The sequence below is a fragment of the Pipistrellus hanaki genome (genome assembly GCF_964339955.1).
Source record: "Pipistrellus hanaki genome assembly, chromosome: 18".
NCBI lineage: Eukaryota > Metazoa > Chordata > Mammalia > Chiroptera > Vespertilionidae > Pipistrellus > Pipistrellus hanaki.
In genome coordinates this window covers 9,473,458-9,497,607 of record NC_140520.1, presented here as the reverse complement: position 1 = coordinate 9,497,607, position 24,150 = coordinate 9,473,458, and the positions used below count along the sequence as shown (strand labels likewise).

At 42.2% G+C, this 24,150-nt stretch overlaps 1 protein-coding gene across 1 annotated transcript in view; it reads left to right on the top strand.

Annotated features, from left to right (window-relative positions):
* Positions 1–24,150, top strand: part of NOTCH2 (notch receptor 2) — a 132,251-nt gene that overhangs the window by 32,636 nt on the left and 75,465 nt on the right. Inside the window, exons 2-3 of the mRNA XM_084866370.1 lie at positions 4,881–4,962; positions 22,365–22,624. Of these exons, the coding sequence (XP_084722496.1) occupies positions 4,881–4,962; positions 22,365–22,624 (342 nt within the window). The remainder of the gene's footprint in view (positions 1–4,880; positions 4,963–22,364; positions 22,625–24,150) is intronic.

Genomic DNA, 24,150 nt, shown 5'->3' with positions numbered 1-24,150 from the left:
ATGGATATCTTCAGCCTCGTCTAAAAAGGGATGACTTGAATAAGCTTATATCAGAAAGGGGCGAAAAAAAGGGAACATTTTATAATCTTGACTTTTTTCTTTTAAAAAATATATTTTTATCGATATCAGAGAGGAAGGGAGAGGGAGCGGTAGAAACACCAATGATGACAGAGAATCATTGATCAGTCACCTCCTGCATCCCCTCTACTGGGGATCGAGCCCAAAACCTTGGGCTGGTGCCCTGACTGGGGATTGAACTGTCACCTCTTGGTGCATAGATTGATGCTCAACCACTGAGCCATGCCAGTCGGGCTAATCTTGACTTTTTTCAAACTTAAGTCTGACCGTGTCATTTTCCTCGCTTAAAGCAACCCATTAGTCTACCCTCACCTAGAGGAAAAGCTGTGATCTAACGCCTACCTGCTTCCCTGGCCTGTCTCTTGCCACTTCTACCTCCTTTACAATCTGTAGGCATAGGAGTCTGGAATAGCAGACTCATTTCTCATCTGTTTCCTCTGCCTGGGGTTAACCTTCCTCCATAGCTCCATGATTCTTGCTTCTTTAAACCTCAGCTTAAAGATACCTCCCCACATAGGCCCTTCCTGGGTCCCATGCACCCAGCCTCTGTGATTGCTTTGTATCCGGTAACTGGTTCTGTTTCCACAGAATCTGTCACCGCTGTCTGAAGTGACTTTGCTCATTTATCCATTTGTTAGCTGTCTTTCCCTGGTAGAATTCTGTTAGCCATGGCATCCCTGACATCAGGGCCTGTATCTTACACCATAGATGCTCTGTTATGTTCTGAGTATTAGAAGACTAGTCTCCAATAATTGCAGAAAATGTGAGAAACTTGGAAATTGGCTTCTAGATTTTATGTCATGTTGCCCTGTGTTGGAGTGATGAAATTAAAATCTCTGCTTCTATAATAATTTTTGCCTCTTGTGGCGGAGGGAGTGGGCATGCGTGGGAGTGGGCACACACACACTTAATTCTATGTGATTGATTTCAGTCAGCCAATATTTATTGCATGACCACAATTTGTGGCTTAAGATGAACATGTGGAGAAAAGTTACTCTTTTTGTGAATGACTAGTTTCTCGGAGTCTACTAAAACATTCATTTAAGCACCAGTTCTCCAACTGTGGTATAATGGAGCATTTTGGTTTTTTACCCTACAAATAGAAAGCTGCTTTCAATTTTATCATTAAATGTAGATGCTTTACATTGGGGAGGGGGGAGTAAATTGAATTTTTAAAATGAGGTCTTTCCCAGTTACTATCCTGGTTTTGAGTTATCAAAGTGTTAACTTCTCTTTGTGTAGCAAATAATTACAGTATTCATTTAGAAATAGCCCCCAGGCAAAGTCATGAGTCTGAAATTTTACTTTATTTTTTCCTTAGTATATTCAGGCCATGTGTTCTCATCAGGGCCATCCAAGACCTCCAGTGGATTATGTCATCTTAAGGGAGTCGTTAAAGTGGACACTCTTTTGAGCACAGTTGTTCTCAAAGTGTTCCTCGGACCCATAGCGTCAGCATCACCTGGGAACTGGCCAGGAATGCTAATTCCCAGGCCCTTCTACACCCACTGAGTCACCATCTGTGGGGGGTGGGGTCCCACACACCCTCCAAATGATTCCACTGCACACTGAAGAACCATGGCTTAGTCAATGTTCAATGTTTAAGGTAGCATGACCCTACAGATCAGCCAGATGGCATTAACCATTAACCCTGTAAGCCCGCCTCCTTTTTGGTCACTGAATTTGATTGGCTCGCTAAGGCGAGGCTGTAAAGTTATTTGATAGATTGATTGCCACATGTTGACTCTGTGTTGTTTGTATTTCTCTGAACCTGTCGCGGTATTGATTTGCCCAGGATGCTTAATAGGGACAGGCTGTGATTGATTTTTTTTAATTTTGCACCCATGGCTTTCTGAGTCGTGGGCCACTGGGCCCTCATGTCTTTCTGGACAGATTTCTCCAGGTACTAGGCATGCCGTTCAGATGTTCTTCAGGAGGGAGGTGTCCCTGTGGGATCCCATGGGACCTTCAGGAGCGTTCAGTTCAGCCTAGATTGGTTTGCAGATAGGAAACAAGCCTGCGTGAGGTTGTGCTTTGCTGGTAGTAAGCAGCACAGCGAGTGAGCGGTCGAGGCAGGATTTCAGTCTCCTGACTCCCTCGCTGCACCAAGATCCCTGCAGGGGGAGGGCAAAGTTGCAGTTTGCTCTCTGCCTGGGGGACATTTCTTTCCTACTGTGAGGTTTTCTTCTTTTATTTAAAGAGAGAAAAAAAAACAACAAATAGTAAAAAAGTCAGGAAGTTCTCATTGAAACTAATAAAAGTGTCCAAAGTGAATAAAAAAAAAAAGAAAGAAACCAGTTTGAGAACTTTGGTATGGAGGAAATAACCTGACATTAGCTGTTTTAATTATAGTTGTTGCATGGGGCTTATCAGTGTGGGAAGAGAGAGCATTCGAGCCCTACAGGGAAGTGGGATATAGACAACAAGATGACCCTTTTCCTGCATCTGCCTGTTCAGGCTGCTGCCTGGGGACTGCTTGTGTGATCCCAGCAGCGGTCCTGGAGAGGGGCTGGACTTGGTAAGAGAGCCAGGTCCCAGGCCCAGCACTGCCAACTAGTGGTGTGAGGCCCTGTACCTTCTCGGCTTTCCCTTTCTGGTAGATGAGTGGGATGATGCCGATCCTGCCCATCCTGAGGAGGAAGATGCCACATAGTGGGAAGCAGTGGGTCACGGCAGAGAAGAGCACAAACTGTCGTGGGACCTGGAGTTTCTAAGGTTCACCTTCTGGGTCTTTCATTAACCGGTGTGATGAGAGGCAGGCTATTTACCCTTCCTATGAAATGGGCGTAATGAAATTAACTCCTTCATACTGTGACTGGCATTGGGATTCTTGGGTTCCCCAAGATAGAAATTGAGAGGAAACCCCAGGAAAATTTCCAGACAGATTTGTATTAAGCTTCTGCTGGAGCACAAGGGAGTCGGCACAGAGAAAGGAAGGCCCTGTGAGGGGCTCGGGGTCTGGCTCTGCTTGGCTGCTTTTACCAAGTGGGCTTGCGCAAAAAGACTGGCTTGCGCAAAGAGGCGGCCCTGTGAGGGGCTTGGGGACTGGAATTTGTCATGTCAGGGCAGGGTTACTTTCTCCTCCTGTTGGGTTGCTGGGCAACCATCTCTGCCCCTGCACTATGGGGCAAAATGGTGGTGTTGCTTATTGCTGCCACCCTCAGGAAGGTCTTGTAGTAGCCAGACCTTGATCAGCTTGGCATGTGGGTCAGTAGATTAAGAAGGCATCCAGAAGGGCGATAAAATCAGCTACCTCTTGGAGGGATGCTGACGTCCTTGCGTTCCTTCCAGCCACCTGGTCTGATCTTGGCTTCCTAGCCACCTGGTATTTTCTATGTCAGGGCCCAAGTCCCTGTGCTGTCTCAATAGGCTTGTAGGGAAGATTGAATGTGTCTATATAGAGTGCTTAGGATAATGCCTGCTATTTTAGTAAGGGCTGTGTGTTAGCTGCTATTGTTAATACTGTTTTTAAGTATTATTATTTTAAGAGATGAAATTTCCGTAAACATGTTCTCAAATAGTTCCGCCACTCAATAAGAGTCCTGGGCAAATACAAGGATCTTCTGCAGTCACCGCTCATGGAGGAGTTTTTCTAACAGCAGCCTGTGCCTGGGCCTTGCTGAGGAAAGAAGTGGTATCTATGCCCAGGAAGGGCAGGCCTAGAGCCTCTGATATTGCAGTGTAGTCAAAGAGTGGTGTGGCTAGGAACTCAAACTGGAGACTTCACAATTTTTCTTTCAGGTATTTATCCATGAGCCATTCCAGGAGATGGAAATCTTAATAATCTTCTGGGAAAAGTTCACGAACTTCCATTTTGATTTTGATTTTTTGACTAGGTTTCTTTCTGTCTTGCCTTTTCAGTTATTAGAATTATAATATCTTGTTGATGAAAATTCCAAATCTGAAAGCTAAACAATCAAGGTATTGTCATTATGTAGCCAGTGAGTGACAGACTTTGGGTAGCTTTCCTCCTTTTTTGGCTTAAATCACAAAACATTCTACTTTCGCTGTTTGTTTCTGAGTAGCCTGTTTTGGGGAGGGATTAGGGTGGTGAAGTGCCTTATTGTTGCCTCGGAAAGGGACTGGGGTTCAAGAATTTGAGAATTATTATTTTATCTGTCTGTATAAATGAACCTTTTCATTTTCTTTACTTTGATCCCCTTCCTCTTCCTCTACAATCTTTATTCATGATCTGTTCCCCTTAAAGTTAGCGATTATGTTTTATATATTTCTCTATGTATTCCACTTCTCCTTTTCACTCTGGACCCTAACATAATGCCTGGTACATACTAGGCTCTCAGCTGTAGTTTGTTGAATGAATATTGTTGATGTGTCTGATTGCTTCTTCAAGTGACCTTTTCTGAAGCCTCACCTGAAGGCTTACGTAGTTAATATGGTGGCGATCTAGTATCTACCCTGGTCTTCCTAAATATGTATTGATGAATCTTTGCATTACTCCCCTGAAGTGTCCAAATCCCAAGATGCTCATGGCCTGTCATGAGTATTATAGTTTGGATTTCCTTAGTATCATTGGGAGATCCAGATGTAACAGCTAGGGAAATCCAGGCACAAATAATTAAAAGCATCATTCAAGACCACAAAAACAGTTATTGTGGGAAGAGACACTGACCCCAGAAGCCAAAAGAAAAGAAAAAAAAAAAACCTTATTAAAACTCTAAAAGGAAACCCAGGTCAGGTTGGACATGGGAACAAATGTTGACTTAGATTGGATAACATTTCTTTGATGTCTGAGGGTTATGATTAGTGACTTATTTCTAATGTGTGTTTGTTTTTATTTTTAGCATTGCAATGTCGGGACGGCATTGAGCTCTGTGTTAATGAAGGAGTGTGTGTTACCTACCACAACGGAACAGGATACTGCAAGTAAGTTTTTCTCTATGCTTTTTCTTCTTCATGTATTTTATTTTATCTCATTAGGATCCTGGGCAATATTCAGTTCTACTATTCTATTTTTATTATTTCTGTGAAGTAGTTACAGTTTCTCTAACTTTCCTGATGTAGTTCTACTGTGGATGAGGATGAAAGGATGTGGGGACAAGATAGACAGTTAATAAGAACTCCTTATTACTTTCTTGTTATCTTTTTCATAATGAAAGAGACTTTTCAGTGAGTAATTTTGAATGGCAATGCTAGTTTTTCATTAACTAGGCTAGTTAATATACTAGTGCATTCTCCTACATGTTTCAGTTTAAAGCACACCCTTAGAATCTCTCCTAAACATGTTAGCTATGATCTTGTTTTTTAAACCAAACTAAGTAGATATTAACTTTTTAATTCTGCCTAATATTCATGGATATTATAGCCACATGAAACTCTTTTTCTAGTGTAAAAATTCTGAAAGAGACTGTGCAGGAGGAAGATGCTCACATGCTTGTAGGGATGGGGTAGGAGCAGGGGCTGTGGGTAAATGTCATTATATGGGTTTACAAGGATAGGGATGAGGAACAGGACTAGGGAGCATAGGCTAGTTCTAAGAGAGTTACTTTTCTTTTTCTCCAACCATCTAGTTAGAACATCTCAACTAGCTTTTCTAGGTTTCCTATGACCCTTTTTGCTTTCTAACTCAATTGAAAGTTTTTGGTAGGAGCATTTATATCATGGAAAATAAGACTTGGTAATAAGAAATTTATCTTTTTTAATACTTTTATAATGTATATACTAATATATGTGTGTGTGTGTGTGTGTGTGTGTGTGTGTGTATATATATATATATATATATATATATATATATATATATTTACTTAAACATTGTAAGGGAGTTTATCCAACACATTTTTGTTTCTTCTCTGGATATTTAATCAAATATCATAAAGATAATAATGACATGTGTTCCCATTAAGTCCATTCTCACCAAGATCTAGGTTCTTTAATGTTATAAACAAGAATTTTTCCAAGTCAGAAGGAATTTTCTTCTTCACTGAAGTGAAAATATTTTAAGCTGTGATGACAGTGAGTCTTAACAATAGGTTGTTTGGATTGGAATAAAGATAACATTGGAAATGAAATTTTTTATGTAACTGATTATGTGCTGTTTACTTAGTTTTTCTGGCTGGAAAAAAAAAACCCACCTCAAAACATGTGATACATTTTCCTCTTAAGAATGGAAGCACAACTGGAGATAAAAAGGGAAGGAACTTAATACCTCGAATCGGGGACTGAAATCTTGTTTAGTCCCTTTTTGGCATCTGGTGTCTTAGTTACTTGCTTTATTCTATTATTCAGCTCTCTTGTGATAGTTAACCCATTACATTATGATCATTTGTTGATATATTTGTTTCTCTTGCTAGGCTGTGAGGTCCTGGTCTTATGCATCTTTGTATAGTTATAATGCCTGGCATGTAGCCAGTGCTTAGCAATATGTTTCTTGAACCAAAAAGTGCTCAATAGACACCATTGTCCACATTTAAAAAATCTATTTGTCTTCAGAAGAAATCAGTCCTCTCTGAGAATTTCATTCGCTTCACATAGCATCTAGGATGGTAGGCAATTTTGTTTCCTTCCAACTCATTTGGAGATATTTCACCTTATAAATAGGGTCTAAAAGTTGGCCTACGTATTTGTGGTCTGACATGGGGAGAGATGGTTTCTAGAAGAGACCAATTTCTTTTTTTTTAATTTATTATTTTTAATTTTTTTATTAAATTATTATATGTTTACATATCTTACCATTGCCCCCACCCCACTCTTATACCTGCCCTCCCTCCCCAGAGTTTTGTGTCCACTGGTTATATTTATATGCATGCATACCAGTCCTTCAGTTGATCTCTTATCGAGAAGACCAATTTCTGAGCACTTACCAGGAAAGGACGCTAAGGATTGCTTTGGGGGAGCAAACAGATTTGTGGGCTGCTGGTCTCCAGCTCTCCAGCCAAGGTGAGAGAGAGTTGCCCCCCGTTTATGGAAGAAGCGCTGCTAGGGAACAGGGCACTCACTTTGTGAATGACGTAAACGGAGCTGACTGAGTTCTGTCCCTGGATTCTTACTCATCCATTGGGATGGATTGCTTAGGGCTATCGTTCTGGGTGGGTCCCTCAGATGTCCTCCGACCCTGTTGTAAGAGAAACCAGCTTCCTGAGAAAGGCTCAGTAAGAAAAAAAAAAAATGGGCAAGGCCATCCTTTTGGAAGACCAATAGGAACAACTATACTTGGGGGGGAAAGAGCGTTTCTCTATCTGAGGCAAATAAACTGGCATCTTCAGGAGTGACAGTGCCAGCAAAAGTGGGCACAAGAAGTGCAAGGACAGTATCAGGGAGGCCAGTCAGTCATCCCTGCAATCCCAGGCCATAGAGTCTCCATAGAATGGTAAGCAAAAATAACATCTACGTACAGACCTTCCAGTGTATCCTCATCAATGTTGTTTTTCCCTGGGGAAAGAAGGTAGGCAATCCAGCTTGTTCAGTAAATATTATTTTCACAAAATGGTAAATGAGTATTAGGACACTTAGAAGGTTTATGAGAATTACATCAGACATGCAGGGCATATGATTATCTTTTATTTATATGAGATTGCTTGGTGGATTAAGAAAAGAAAGTTAAAGCCAGATTCCTTTGGTGGGTGGGATGGAAATCAATGGAAAACGTTTTAAAGTAGAAGGTATCTGTATGAATCAAGAGCCTCATGTTACTGACTCAGCTAAAATGTAATGATAGTTTACAGAAATTATAGAAATCCTTGGTTAAGACCACATTGACAGATGAGGATAAGTACTTGCAAAGGTTCGTTTTGTACACAGCTCAACTGTTGTTGTTTTTTCTCTTCACTGTTGGGAGCCTAAGTAGTCAGTCTGTGATTATATTGCTTTGCCATGCAAGGAGAGCCTGTGTAATCTTGCATAAAACTCAATTATTGCTCCTAAATAGTCGTTGTCAGATCTCAATAAAGCCCTCTCACTACAGAGAGATAAGACATTTCATTCTCTCCCTTGTCCTACTGGGAGGTGTAAATATATAATTAAGTTTAGCCGTCATTAATCACTTTCAAGCTGCTTGTCTCAGACTTTCCGATATAAACCATCCCAAATCCCAATTTGATTAAAAATCACGGGCAACTCGAGTTCACTAGAATGTTGGGCGTTGGTGAGGTTACTATGTGTAAAATTCACAAAGTGTGCATTTTTAAGACATGTTTATCATAATTATTTTAAGTCCTTGCCTGCCAATTCTTAACATCTGGTTTGTCTTGGGGTGTGTTTCTCTCAACATCTCTTGCTCTTGACGGTGGGTACAATTTTTCTTTGCTTCATACTTATGGTAGTTTTTATTATTAATACTTACTGGACATCCTGAGTGATGCATCGTAAAGTTTATCTTCCACTAAAGAACAGAGTTTGGGTCTAGCAGGCAGCTGCCTTACGGGAAGACCACCACGATCCTGTGAAGGACTTGGTTTTAGGCTTTGCTCTGGTGGGTCTGTTTTGCCCTTAGTCTGATGGTTTCAGTCTTACTCCTGGGAACCTGGCCTTCCCAAACTATGACCTCCTAAGGGGATTCAGTGGAAACTAGAGGTGTTTCCCCAATCCCAGGTGTTTCCCAAGCACCTCTAATTTGGTAGACTTGAATTCAAACCTCCCACTCCCCAGAACCAAGCTCAGCTTTCCAACTCTTGCATTCTCTTGGCGCCTAGCTATCGTCTTGCTCATGCCTCGCCAGGAATCACTTACAGATCTGAGTGGAGTTGGAGGCACTCGGGACTTCTCTGTCTGTGGTGCTGGCTTGTCCAGGCTCCTCAAATTGCAGCTGCTCTGACGGGTCCAGACACCTTTGACTGCTCAGCCAGTGAGACTTCCTTTTTCTGCTCGCACTCCATCCCTCTTCTGCTCCGTGGACTGGGGGATACCTTCAGGGAAAAGGAAGTTGGCTCTTCTTTTTGGGAGCCTCATATCCCTTCCAGTTTTTGCCTGCTTTAGATTGCTGGTCTGGTACCTTTAATATTCTGTCCAGAGTTCATAATTATTGGAAGCAGGAGAGTTGGTCTGATATTATTTGAAGTCCTTATTTGACATTAGTTTTAATGATAACAATTATAGTTTATAAAGTAGTCTTTCAAAATTTTCTACAGCACAAGTATTTGATAAACAAGAGAAAGTCACCATGAGTTACGTAGGATCCTGTGGATCGGTGATTGCATTTGAGAATCTCTACCTTTTTTGGTAAAGTATCTAATAGAAAACTACATAAAGTAAATTATGATAGCCCTGGTTGGAGCGTTGTCTCGTGCACCGAAGGGTGGTGGGTTTGAATCTCAGTCAGGGCTCCGACCCAGGTTGTAGGTTCGATCCCTGCTAGGGTGCATATAGGAGGCAACCTGTCGATGTTTTTCTCTCACATTGGTGTTTTTCTCTCTGTCCCTTTCCCTTCCTCTCTATCTGAAATCAAATAAAAACATATCCTTGGGTGAGGATAATAATAATAATAATGAAGTAAATCATTATAAATATGTTATAAAATACAACTCTGTGTCACATTTCACCTAAAATTTGTCTACTAGCTATAAAGTACATGAAATATTAATGACTAATGGTTTTCCTTGCTGGCCACTTTTTCATAATTTTTTATCTTTACCATAAAATGAAGAATGCTGCCTTTTGGCTCTCTAAATACCTTTCACAGAGTAATCTTTGTGTGTTCTTTAATGTGATGCTTAAGGAGTTATTCATTCAGGAATTTTTCAGCACATGCTATTTATGTATGCCATATGTAGCAATGAGACTGTGGTAATAATTCATGGATATTGTTATCACACTATTTCACTCTTCTTTTGGGAAGCCATGTAATAATCATCAGTGTGTTAGTCTGGACTTCTTAAAGAGGCTCAGAATGAGTGTTACTGAAGTCTCATCAAATCCCCTATGAAGTGATGAACTGTCCTGTGGAGCCACCAGTGAAGGGACTGGGGCCAGGGCTAGGTGAGCGGGTGCCAAAAACTCAGTAATCAAGATTAAATAATGGTTTTATGGAGTAGTTCAAAAATCAAAATCAATGCAAAAAACTATGATGAAAGATATCCAAATGTTAAATAAAGAATAGATCAGTATTGCTGATTTTTCTCTGTTGCCTCATACTCGGTGTGGTTCAGCCTGCACTGGGACTGGATCAAGGCATCTGGAAGATCCTGCCTGATAGCATGGAGAGGTCACAGAGTATAGGTCAAGTGGACTTGAGTTTGAGCCATAATTCCTGTTGCCACTCAGATCTTTGACAAGTTAAAGAATATTATGCTAGCTAATATTTTTTAAAACTTATTTTATTGATTTTTTTACAGAGAGGAAGGGAGAGAGGGATAGAGAGCTAGAAACATCGATGAGAGAGAAACATGGACCAGCTGCCTCCTGCACACCCCCTACCGGGATGTGCCCCGCAACCAATGTGCATGCCCTTGACCGGAATCGAACCTGGGACCTTTCAATCTGCAGACCGATGCTCTATCCACTGAGCCAAACCGATTTTGGCTATGCTAGCTAAAATTTATCAAACACTTATTATGTGCCAGGCTCTGCTCAGTTAAGCTCTTTACATGCATTTTAGCCCTTATATGAAGCAGTCAGTCTGAATATCCCTGTTTTACCAGTGAGTATACGGAAACTCAGAAAGGTTAAATAATTTTCCTAAGATCACATAACTCTTAAGTAGCTGACCTCTTAGCAAATGTGCTGAATCTCTGAGTCTCAATTTGCCTATCAGTAAAATGGGACAGAATTACCTATTTTAAAGTGATAGTACAAACCACATTCTGTAAAGGGATTATAGAACATTTGAAAGAACATGAACGGTAATTTTCCAGATGGGGGATATGATTAAAACTCTACTGCATAGAGTTCCTGATTTTAAAATAGAGCCAGTAGCATTAGGTAGGCCTACGCAGCTTGCAGAAGATGAGGGGTGTTGAACCTGCTTGTAGCTACATGAGTGTAAGTGGACCAGGCTCAGCTAATGCTGCATTTCTGAGAAGTGGCCTTTGACTGGAAATCTCAGTGAAATTACTGCAGATGAAATGTAAGAAGAGGGCATTGAAGGTGAGGATTCAGGGTATTGGCAATTAAAATGCTTTTTAGTCGAGAAAACCAGATTGAAAAACTTGAAACTTCTCCCTTCTTTTTCCTAATGGAAGATGAGCAAGTTCTGACAGATTTTATGCAGCTGTGAAACTGAGTCAGGTCAGATTCAAATGACTTCTGGTAAATCTTGCTGCCACCACAAAGTCGCAAGTTGTTAAACATAGCACCTCCCATTTGCGTAGTGAGCTACAGATGTACAGATGTGAGCTACAGATGTAAGGCTTTCCTTGTTGAGGAAGTGCGGTCGGTCCTCTAATAGTACCATTCCCAAGCCATTCTTCTAACGAACACATATCCTTGAAACATCCTTTAACAAATATGTGAAGCGTTCCTCAGGAATTTTTCATAAAACAAATCTTGATTATCAGCTTCTTATCAATATATAACAACAGAATGCCCATACTCTCTTAACTAATCCTTATCCTTTTGGTTGGAACCTTTATAACTATCATTGTTAGATGGCAGAGTAGAAGAAGATGGTTTATAGGCTCTGCCTGTATCCTTTTGCTTGTCTTGGGTAACTGCCAGTCCATTAAATCAACTAATTTTGTCCTGCAAACCTGGCGTGAATAGATGTGAGTTTAGCTAGACTTCTTTCAACACAGTCCCCAGGTTAACCATAATCCTATGTAAAGTTTCTTTCTTATTGTTTCATAGTGGCATGTCAGCACCCTTAATTTCATGTAGGAATTCTTTGCCCCCCCCTTTTGTGTGTGTGTGGCTAAGCAGGATGAGAAATATTTCTCTTTCAGGATCTGGAGTAGCTTAATTAAATCCTTCATTTTAAATTTTTTGCTGTCCGTCTTTAATCAAGACTCGCCAGATTGAATGCATAGGGTGGTGTTCTTAGAATGTGATAAAAATGTAATTATCAAGACATTTCCAAGGGCTGTTTTCTTTGTGAAGCTACCTTAAATGTTAGCGTGTGATGGAGGTTTTCACTAAGCCTCTTTTCAACATCCTGCCCCTAGGAGCTTTGTAGCTGGGAATGAACTTTAGTGTCTCCTTCACCCCCTCTGTGTGTGTATTATGTGCGTATTTTATTTTCATATTTGTCTTAGTTGTTTTTTTACTTTACACCTTACGTTAAGGAATACTCATGCCTCGGGAGCTTCCCAGAGTTCTCTACATTTAGCCATGTCAGTAGTCTTCCCCAGCACTGTTCTCTGAGTCCAAATAGGTGTTACTGACTCTTCTGCTGATGCCTTCAGCCTTGCCTTATTGTGGCAATTATATTCTGTTTAAAACATTCCTCTCCTAAACAGGGTCCTTCTGGGATCTTTATGAAAAGGCCTTTATACAAGAAAAGTAAAAGCAAAGACGAATAAGCGTATTATTTAAGTGACGGGTGGTATTTCTCAGTGAACACATCTTACTGGGATATTATATCCAGTTTTCTTCCTCATATAATCCGGAGGAGAAGGTAGGTGTTAATGAGAAAATAACCTGGCTAGGAGTTATGTAGAACACTAGCATTCAGAGTACTGAATCTATTCAGATTCGGCCACTTTCCCACAGTTGCTATACCTATAAACTTGTATCCTGAACATTGAAGGTTAGATAGAGTCTGAAGAACTGCAGGGTCCTCTCTCTTTATCTTAGTTAGCTCTGGTTGCTACAACCACAGTCTAGATGGCTTAAATGACAGAGACTTATTTCTCACAGTTCTGGAGCTTGGGAAGTCCAAGATTAAGGTGCGGGCTGACTTGATCAGAAAGGTGCTGGTTCTCTGTGAGGACCTTCTTCCTGGTTTGCAGATGTCTGCCGCCTTCTCACTATACCCTCACATGGTGGGGAGAGGAAGTTCTGGTCCCTTCATCTACTTATAAGGGCACTAATCCCACAGTGAGCACCCCACCCTCATGGCTTCATTTACCTGAACCTCCTAAAAGCTCCACCTCCAGATACCATCACATTGGGATTAGGATTCAACATATAAATTGGGATGGGGCATACACATAAACATTCAACCTATAAATCTTCAAAGAAATGTTTCATTTTCACCACACTGGTATTTATTGAGCTAGCCACTATGATTGAGCACTGTGGTAGGGATTGTGAAGAGACAGGAAAACCCAAGAGGCCTGAGCTGTCTGACTTCCTTGTCACAAGTACACTTACTTGGCAGTGTCTGATGACGAATGTTGTGTTCTCTGGCATATGACATGGTGGCAGTCCCCTGCCATCCTGCCATCTTGTTGGGGAGATGAGGCATACATGTATGTATGAAATGAAATCCATCTGTAAATACCCAATATAGCAGCACAGATGTTATGAGCTATGGCGATTCAGACAAGGGAGCAATTGCGGGTCAGAAAACTATTAGTAAAATCAGAGGGGTTTTAGTGGGTAACTTAGTTATAAATCTGAAAATACTGACGATGCTTTAGGAGGTGGGTAGGAAGAATGATGGAAGTGGAAGGGCTGTCATTTCCTGGGGAAAAAATCATTACCAATATCTTCATCACTTACTTCTTAATGACATAGTTTTAAAACTTTTCTACATCTTGGTTGCCTTCTCTGCCTATACTTCAGGTTGTGTGAGGTTTACAAAACCATTAGGTGGATTAAACAAGTGATTAAAAACTCATTCCTTTAACACATGTTGGCTGGACGGCTTGAGGACAGAATGTCTGGAGTGAGGGATGAGGGGAAGACCTGGGAGCCGGGCGAGAGGGCAGCTGGAGTAACCACCACCTCCTGCCTCCCTCTCAGACCTTTCTGGACTTGACTGTTGATTCTTGTTCTGCTTCCAGCACAGAGCAGCCAGGTAGGCTTGTGGACATCGTTTACAGTCAGAACTCAAGCATCTCTGAGGCACGAAGAAGAATGGTCTGGGGTAGGAGGAGTGATGGAGAAGCAGAAACACTAAGGACAGAGTCAGTTTTCATACACAACCTAGTGCATTGTCTTAACTGAGAGTTCGAGCATCCCAACTTTAAGTCTCTTCTGCCCAGCATATCCCTGGCCTGGTCCAGTCCAGTTCAGGGATTCAGAGAGAGTAAGCATCTGTTAGCCAAATCTTTGGTCACCCCAAATTAGCTAATGTCTTTTACTGCTTGTTTCCTCTGATTATATAGTACATATCCAAAACCCTCAATTATCCAGAATAAACCAGACTGTATGGAAAACATTGGACACTGGTTATGACTCTCTTGCCTAGACCATGTAGAGCCTTAGCCATTTAACCACCTGTCCCTTTAAGATTTTGAAATGCTGGTTCCTGTTGTGTAAGCCGGACACATCTCCTTGAGGAATTATTGTACTGGGCAACTCGCCCCTTCCGAAACCTCAGCCATCCTGAAAAGTACCTCAAGAACCTCTTTGAGTTTAATTTTTGTGCTGTAGTCCTATTTGTGTGTAGTGATTGTGATGTCTAATTATCACATATTGAATATATCACAGCCTTGAATTTCTGGGTCACTTAAAAAAAAAAAAAACGGACAGACTTGATTACTAATGAAATGTTGACTCATTTCCTTCCAGGCAAAGGCTGACACTGACTCTCAGAGTTCATCATTAGTCTCACAGACGCAGACTCTAATTATGGGCTATCACTTATTCTTTCCTCCATGTTAAGCATCATGAGCTGGGGAAGCAAGACAGGCATTTACGTATTGAGAGGCTATGTATAAATGATACCTGAATAAAAATAAAAAAATAAAATAAAAAGTCCTCCATGAACTTAATGAAGTGGTCTATTCCCTGCTATTTTAAATTTGGTGCATCTCTTCCCAGACCATCTTTTATGCACTCATCAGTCATTTTTAGCCTTGTGACATTTATCAGCAGCTCAGATCCCATAAGAGACTGCAGTGTGTACCATAACTGTACAGCGCGAGGCTTGGGAACAACTAGTTTCATTCATTCATTTTTGCCTATTACTGCACCGGGTGCTTTATATATTTTTTTTTAATTAATTTTTTTACAGAGAGGAAGAGAGAGGGATCGAGAGTTAGAAACATTGATGAGAGAGAATCATCGATCAGCTGCCTCTTGCACACCCCCTACTGGGGATGTGCCCGCAACCCAGGTACATGCCCTTGACCGGAATCAAACCTGGGACCTTTCAGTCCACAGGCCGACGCTCTATCCACTGAGCCAAACCGGTTTCGGCCCAGGTGCTTTTTTAAGCGTGTATGGTTAGAGTATGTTTGCTGTGTTTTAATCACAAGTAGACGTTTTTTCCCCTTTCAGGGTTCAGAGCAGTGAAATATGGTAAGATACTGACTGTGTGCTGGAAAACAGAGAAAGACCACCTCCTGCTAGAACAGCAACACAAGGCTTTTCAGCACCTGTGTGTGTGCCCTTGCCCAGTCTCCCCAGTGATGATGGAAGGGACTGGGCGCTCAGTTGAGCTTTTGGGTTCTGATAAATGAGCGCAGACTGTAAACGGGAAGATAAGGGCGGGCATGTGCAAATTCCTGTGACTGAGTTCGTAGTTTCTGAGGAAGATGAATGACGCTGTGAATTAACAGCTTTAAAGCTTGTACCGCTGCAGCTTCTGGATTTGGGTTTATTAAAAATCAGCGTGTGTTTACTGCTTTATCCAGACAGGGGTAGGGGGAGGTGAAAAAGCCGAACACAGGAACACCAAGTGGGGTGGTGTTTCAGATGATTCCCAGCCTCACAATTCCCCGTGAAATTCTTTTCCTGTGGGAAACTTTTAATTTGGAAGCTTTCAGCCTAATGTGGGAACCAAGATTAACATTTTCTGAAATACCTCTACAAGAAAAGCAGAAATGTTCTGTTCCGGAAGCCGAATTTACATAGTAGAAAAATGGGCTGTCCTGCAGTATTGGGTAGTGTTTATTAGTTGTGCTTAAAACGTTGTGTGTGTGTGCATATGCATACAAAAATGAGAGGGAGGGAGGGAGGGGAGAGAAAGAGAGAGAGAGAGTGTTGAGGGTATATTTGTCTTTGTTTTCTTTACATCCAACCAGCAAAGCCCTGGAAAGCGTGTTTTACCACAAATCAGCCCAGTAACCAGTCCTTACTCTACACTTGAAGGCTGTTTTTAGTTCTTTTTGTCTTTCCTTCTTGCTGAGTAAGCTATAGTGTATTTGGGATGGGGGCTGGGGGGAGGCAGGGGGTGAGTGGGAGTAAGAAAGAGACGAAGTCCACATGACAGAGCTCCTCCCTTTTCTTCCTTCTTCACCAGGAAGGAAGTGAACTCAAATCTTCATGCATATGTTTCTTTTCCTACCCCCCCCACACACACACACACACAATGTCAGTAATTAGCATAACCCCGTTAGTTACCTTCACTCAGAGTTACTGAATGAACAAGCTGACAGTCTGGTGAGATGTCAAACTGGAGGCACTGGGAGGAGGGGGATGTGAGGTTTGACGGATGGGCTGGGCCTCAGGAATGGCCGCCGAAGAAGACTTGAGACTAAGGCATCTAGAAGTTTGCAGCCAGAGCCTTGGGAATGAAACGTTCGATAGCAACTTTCACTGGTTACAGTCAGCCTTGGCTGTTAGCAATTATTTTTATCTGCTTTCACAGGGGGAGCAGGAAACGAAGCTGGCATTACGGCCGCAGAAAAGAACAGGCCGATGTGGGGCCCTTTCAAACTGCGGACCTTTGTTACTGACCAATGCTTAATTTGCTTTCTGGGTTTTGTGATGTTTTTTTTTTTTTTCTTTCCCTCCTGCCCTTACCTCATTTACCTTAACAACCGCTCCCCCCTCTAGAGCTCAGCCAGGGCATGCTGCCACTGCGGACTGGGGGGCCAGGAGGCCCAGAGCGAGAGGAAAGTGGGTTGAAAGCAGCGTTCTGTGCAAAGAATTTTCTGCTGGAAACCAGCCCAGAGGGAGTAAAGAGGATCTTTAATGAGGAGCAGCTGCAGGGCCGACGCAACCCACATGAGACATTTTTTCCCCCTCCGTTCCACATTCTGTATAGTTTTTAAAAAAGCATGATTTGGAAATAAGCTGTTTTGTAGAACCCGCCTCTCTCTCTCTCTCTCTTTTTTTTTTCCTTCTCCTTGTATGCAGTAGGGTTCTGCTTTGTTGTTTTATTTTGTTTAATGACCAAATCCTCGCTTAAAAAAAAAAAAAAAAGGCTAAAGGCAAAGCTGCAGCACAGCCCTGGCTGCCATGTGGGCTCGCCCTGCCGATACAGAACGTTCGGTGGAGAGAACAAGGACAGAGAACACTGGCTTTTCTTCGGAAGGGGGCCTATTTCCTGCTCAGAGGCCGGTCAGCTCGGAGCTGACATGCCGCTACAGCGTTCTCGGCTTTTCTCAGGACGAGTGGCTATTCACTCGGGAAGCTTGAAAGGACACATTTTTTTTCTGTCCTGCATTACTAGGGAGACCGATGCCGAGCCGCAGCCACTGCCAGGGAGAGCTTGGACTTGCTATTCAGACCCCAAGGCCGTTGAAATCTGTAAAGTGGCTACATGTAAACGAATCCAGGCTGCGGGTAACATGTGAGAGCCGGGGTCTGGTTCTCATCTGTCTGACCGAGGGGGGCTGCGTGGGCATCCTTTCCGCTGGAAAGCCTTCTGGTTCCATTAGGCGGAGTCCCTTGTTCTCTCCCTCCTTCCCTTCCTTCTTCCCTCCCTCCCTTCCTCTCTCCCTCCCCTTCACTTCATTCCTCATGTGTGTGTTTGAATGGTAACAGTGATAGAGTGCACCTCTTTTTTTAAGAATATATTTTTGCCGAAACCGGTTTGGCTCAGTGGATAGAGCGTCGGCCTGCGGACTGAAAGGTCCCAGGTTCGATTCTGGTCAAGGGCATGTACCTTGGTTGCGGGCACATCCCCAGTGGGGGGTGTGCAGGAGGCGGCTGATTGATGTCTCTCTCTCATTGATGTTTTTAACTCTCTATCCCTCTCTCTTCCTCTCTGTAAAAAATCAATAAAATATTTTTTTAAAAGGAATATATTTTTTATTGATTTCAGAGAGGAAGGGAGAGGGAGAGAGAGAGAGAAATGTCAATGATGAAAGAGAATTATTGATTGGCTGTCTCCTGCACACCCCACACTGGGGATGTAGCCCGCAACCGGGCATGTGCCCTGATGGGGGAATCAGACAATGGCCTCCTGCATGGACCTGTTAGGCATTCAGGTCAGTTTTGGGAATTATTTTACAGGAAAACCCCTTCCCCCACCTCTCCCTGAATTCCAGCCTCCTCAGTGGACTGGGCTCTTTCAGAGTTCCTGAGCTGGAGAAGGGGGAACAGAATGGGAGGGTGTCACCGAGAGAACCACTAAACTAAGCAGACTGTTCCCTCCAGGAGGCAGGCGCTCAAATCCTTTTGTGAACAAATGGCAGCTGTTAGATTTATTGGGTTATATTTTAGAAATATGTTTTACGTAGACTTGTATTCAAGATGCAGGCCATTTTCGAGAAAGCGCTCCTGGGTTCGCGTGGTAGAACTGTAGATTTGTGAGGGAACTTGCATGGTGGGCCATGTTTCCAGCAGCCTGAGCCACCTCAAGAAGAGAGGTATTCAAGCCCTTGTGTTCAGGCCGAGTCTTAATTCCCACTCAGATTAACGGGGTATGTGTGTACTTGATTCCTGTTGAACAGGGATTTGCAGAGGTGAAAGGTCTCCTGCCTTGAGAAGCACGGGCCCTTTATTTCTAGCTGTCTCCCTTTCCCAGTTTTCCTCTTTCCGTCCATGTCCGTAGTCCTGCCATGCCTCCTGAGGACGGAGGGCTGATCTTATACCTCAGGATGATTCTTAGGGTTGAGTTGGCCTGTGTTCCACCAGGCAGAGCAGTATGGGATTGGAAGGGAAATTTTTAGCAGACTTGATTGGAAAACTGATTTTATCCATCATATGAAATGTAAGCTCTTTAAAATATATATTTTAAACAATATATTTTTATTGATTTCAGAGAGGAAGGGAGAGGGAGAGCTAGAAACATCAATGATGAGAGAGAATCATTGATCGGCTGCCTCCTGCACACCCCACACTGGGCTCAAGCCTGCAGCATGGGCATGTGCCCCAACCGGGTTGACTGGGAATCAAACCATGACTGCCTGGTTCATAGGAACCAGTTGCCTAATGGTACATAAGTATACAAGGCACCTGCACCAGGGTCTCAAGACATGCCCTTCCTCTCCCTCCACCTCACGCAGAGCATCAAATGGGAGTCTGACAGAGGCACAGGAAAGACATGGCAGTGGCTTAAAGGAAGAAGAGCCACCCTGTACACATCATGTAGCACATAGCACGGCACTGCATCTGCTGTCAGAGGGGTCATAGATGGGCAGGATGGTTTGGAAGACGCTAAATGGAGGACATCGGTTTGGAGCAGATCTTTGGAGCAAAGATGGAAGAAAGGATCATAAATTAGACATCTCAGAAGGGAAAAGATGATGTTTCTCACTGTAAGTAGAAAGATGGTTTTTATATAGGAAACAGTATACAAGAGTGTGGTTGTAACCTGGAGAGTTCATGTTATGGATGCTGAGCAGTAAGACAGCTGGTAGGAGTAGGACAGAGGAGCAGGTCGCAGACTCTAAGGGACTTGGGTTTGAAGAGCTGGGCACTAATGCTAGTTGTGAAGGGTGAGGCATCTCAGTCAAGAAAACGAGGAGAAAAGATTCAGCATGGTGAATTTAATAGGTTAAAGTATTGGGTGAAACACGTTGTACAAATAAAGGATAAAGAAATGGGTTATAAAAATAGTTCGTGTGGGGGGAAATCATCTGGGAGCACATAATAGTATTTTGTGGCTTTAAAAAAAAAAAGTGAACACAGTGTCAGGCTGCAGTAGTGGAAACATCGTGTCCAGAAGGTGATGATCCAGCTCTGTGCTATTCCAGAAAGAACATATGTGTTACGTTTTTTTGTTTGTTTGTTTTTTCTATTTCGGGCCCCACGCTTTAAAGAGGTTTTAGATGGACTAGAATCATCCAGTTGGGGGAGCAGGATAGGTCTGATGCCTCTGCTACCTAATAGCTTAATCTTTCTAAGCTTCAAGGACTTAAACTTCAAGGTCCTCCTCTACAGAGTGCAGATCGCAATATAATATACTCTGTGAAGGAGTAATAAAAGCTGCAAAATGCTTAGCAAATACATAATACATAGTAAGTACTTAAAAATGTTGATGACTATCATTATTATTATTGTTATCTTAAGCATGGAAGAGCTACTAAAATAGTGAGGAAGTCCAGAAATAATTTCATTCATAATTAATATATTTTTATTGATTTCAGAGAGGAAGGGAGAGGGAGAGAGAGATAGAAGCATCCATGAGAGAGAATCATTGATCAGCTACCTCCTCTCACCTTACAACTCGGGCATGTGTCCCGACCAGGAATCGAACCATGACCTCCTGGTTCATAGGTCGATACTCACTGCTGAGCCATGCTGGCTGAGCCAGGAATAATTGTATACTGAGGAATAGGACAAACCAATGAATCCTGGAAAAAAGAAAACAAAGGGTCAACTATCTTTGGATTCTTGAAGGCATTCTGTAAGAGAGCAGAGGTTTGTTCTTTTTGTTCTAGAGGACAGGGATAACCAATAGGTGGAAATTGTAGGGAGGCAGAATTTAAAGGAAAATAAAAGAGAGCCGAGACCGGTTTGGCCCAGTGGATAGAGCGTCGGCCTACGGACTGAAGGGTCCCCATTTCGATTCCGGGTAAGGGCATGTACCTTGGTTGCGGGCACATCCCCAGTGGGGGGTGTGCAAGAGGCGACTGATCGATGGTTCTCTCTCATCGATGTTTCTAGCTCTCTATCCCTCTCTCTTCCTCTCTGGGAAAAATCAATAATATATATATATTTTTTAAAAAGATAGTTTACATACTATTAAATTCAGTCTTTTAAAGTGTGTAATTTTAGTATATTCACAGTTATGTGTAACCATTACCATGATCTAATTTCTAAATATTTTCATTGACTCCACCCCCATCCCAAGAAACTCTCTAGTCCTTAGTAGTCATTCTCCATTACCTCCACTTCCCAGCTCCTGGCTGCACTACTCTATTTTTAAAAATCTCTATGCATTTGCCTATTCTGGACATTTCATAAAAATGGAATCATACAATCTGTGGCCTTTTGTGCCTGCCTAGCTTATTTTACTTAGCATGATGTTTTCAAGGTTTATCCAGGTCGTAGCATGTATCGGCTCTTTATTCATTTTCATGGCCAGATAATATTCCATTGTTGGGATATGCCACATTTTATTTATCCATTTATCAGCTATGGACTTTTGGATTGTTTCTACGATTTGGTATTGTGAACAGTACTGATATGAATGTCTTTACAAATTTTTGTATGGACCTCTCATATTTTTAGCTACCTGTAGGGAGGCAGAGGTTTAAGATATCAGGAAAAGATTTCTGACAATGAGATCTGCCCACACTGAAGACTGTTCTCTTGTTGAAGTAGTGAGCCAGTGATCTTATTTAACTTTAAAAAATGCATGCTGTTTTACTATGTACTGATATCATTCTAATTGCTTTATAATTATTGAAGAGTCCGATGAGGTAGGTAGGCATGATTATTAAATCCATTTTATAACAAAGAGGGTTTAGTAACTTGCTCAAGATCACTCATTGAATAAATGGGGAACTGGGACTGAAATAGAGGTGGTCTGGTTCTGGAGTCTGTACTCTTAATTGCAGGAATAATAATTTCAACATTTATTATATTTCCACTACCGGTCTTGATATGGCTTCTTCTTTAAATCCCTACTTGTGGGACTTCCATTCAGCTAGATTTCAGGTGATTCTGAAAGATGTTTGTTCTGTAGTTTAGTTGTAATTTTGACGTGGTTGTGGGAGGATGGGTACTGCCTTTAGCTATACCACCATCTTGACTGCAAGTCCGGTATTTTATATATTTTAAATAGGAGAGGAATTTAAACAGACAAATATCAACAATGCTGCATAAAAAGGTGCTATTACACCATACCAGTCTGTATGTACATGCAACAACAACAAAAAAATCTCTGGTTGTAATTTGCTTTCAATAAAAGTCCCACTGACTGGCCATGGCAGACCACGCTGATTCACCACCTAGTGTTCTGTCACCAGCCTGGACTCAAAAGGACATGGGAACGTGTGGTTGGCTTTTCTAAGCACTTCTCCTCAAGCAAGGCAGTTTTGCAGTTGCATCTGCAGGCCTTTGGATTCTCAATCTAGTGCTTTCTTGGCTGGAATGCATGATCTTGTAAGTTTTTTTTTTATCTGTAAGAAGTCAAGTGTTTTCATGGACTACTTACTCTCTTTTCCACGCAGATGTCCAGAGGGCTTCTTGGGAGAATATTGTGAACATCGAGACCCCTGTGGGAAGAACCGCTGCCAGAATGGTGGGACATGTGTGGTCCAGGCCATGTTGGGGAAAGCCACATGCCAGTGTGCTCCGGGGTTCACGGGCGAGGACTGCCAGCACTCGACCACTCACCCCTGCTACGCATCTCCCTCCTGTCTGAATGGAGGCACCTGCCATGTGCTCAGCCAGGATGATTATGAGTGCACCTGCCAAGTTGGCTTTACAGGTATCCAGTGGGACTCAGGCCCGCACTCTCCTATTCTCAGTATGTGTCTTTATTTAGCATCTTTTAGCTCTTGACATCTGGCTCTTAAGGTCCCCCAACTTGGTGCATACTTAACATTATGGTAAGGAACCGGAATGTTCTGGACAACTATTTTTAGCTTTTTTTTGAGAGAGAGAGAGTTTTAAGAGAGGAGAAAGAGAAATAAATACTCAGAAGCATTTGACTATTTAAAGTATACCTGTCAGAATTGGGGACCAGAATCACCTCACTGTTGCCAGCAGAAAAGCTGTTCATGCGATTAATTACTTGCATCTTGAAAATCTCCTCTCCCTGGACATTCAGGGCATTGGCTGTTCTGACTTAGGTGAACTCTGATTATTCCCTTTTCTTCTGCATTGCTTTGTCCTCATCCATTGCATTTTTGTGTTCCTCGGAATTCTGTTTTGAGACCTCTTTTAAGTCTTACTGCAGCTCTCCCAGGTAATCTCTGTTTCGGATGGCTTTAACTGTTCTTCATCTTCATCACTTGCTGATGACTCTGGTAGTCATCTTTTTTGCTCCACCCTGACCCTGACATTCAGTCTCATATTTCTAACTATGTATTGCATATTATCCTTGGAAATTCAGCGGGTACCTCAAACTCAACATGTTGATATAAATTGTGGTACACTCCAAGTACTTCAAGCCAGAAACTCCCTCTCCCTGGCCCTTATCTCCCCTAGACTCAGTCACCCAATCCACCCTCTGAATTCCCTCTCATCTGTCTATTCCCTCTCCATTGCTCTTCTACTCTCCAATCGAGGTCCCTGGCATGTCCCACCTGGACTCCCACAGCCATTTCCTAACTGGTCTCCTTGCCTTTATCATCTCCCCATCTTGTTCACTGGTCACATTGCCATGCCTTTCATTATAAATGCAAATCCACTTATAAAGTCCCCTGAGTACAATGCCCAGTGAGTTCCTGTCATCCACAGCGTAAGCTGCAGACACTTCCACTTGGTCCCCATCGCCCTTCACAGTCTAGGCCTTACATCTTTTTTTTAGCCCCACCTCCCCGCAAGCATGTAGCTTTAGTCACACCATCATCTCATCATTTCCTGGAGATGTCATACTTCCTATTGCCTCCATGTTGCACACCCCCTTGCCGGGAATGCGCTTTTCTATAATTGGCCATTGCCCAATGTTATTTAAAACTCTGTCTTCCTGGCCCTGTCCTGAGTCGTGTAGGCAGTTTGTCTCTATGTTCTATTATTTTATTAATATGTGTCACAATATATTGTAATTAATTTCTTACATGTTTCTCATCTGACTAGGTTAAAGGTAGGTCTGAGCTTTATTCAAAATGAACCTTAAGTGTTTATTAAGTTAGATGAGAAAAGGAGAACCATTTTGTCCCCAACAACACCAATAATTCAGTAAGTCTAATAAGCCAAAAAAAAAAAAAAAAAAAAAAAAAAAAAAGCATACTTAGAAAACTAGACTGGATCAGTTTGGAATTCTTGGTCTATTGATTTTTCATTAAAGGG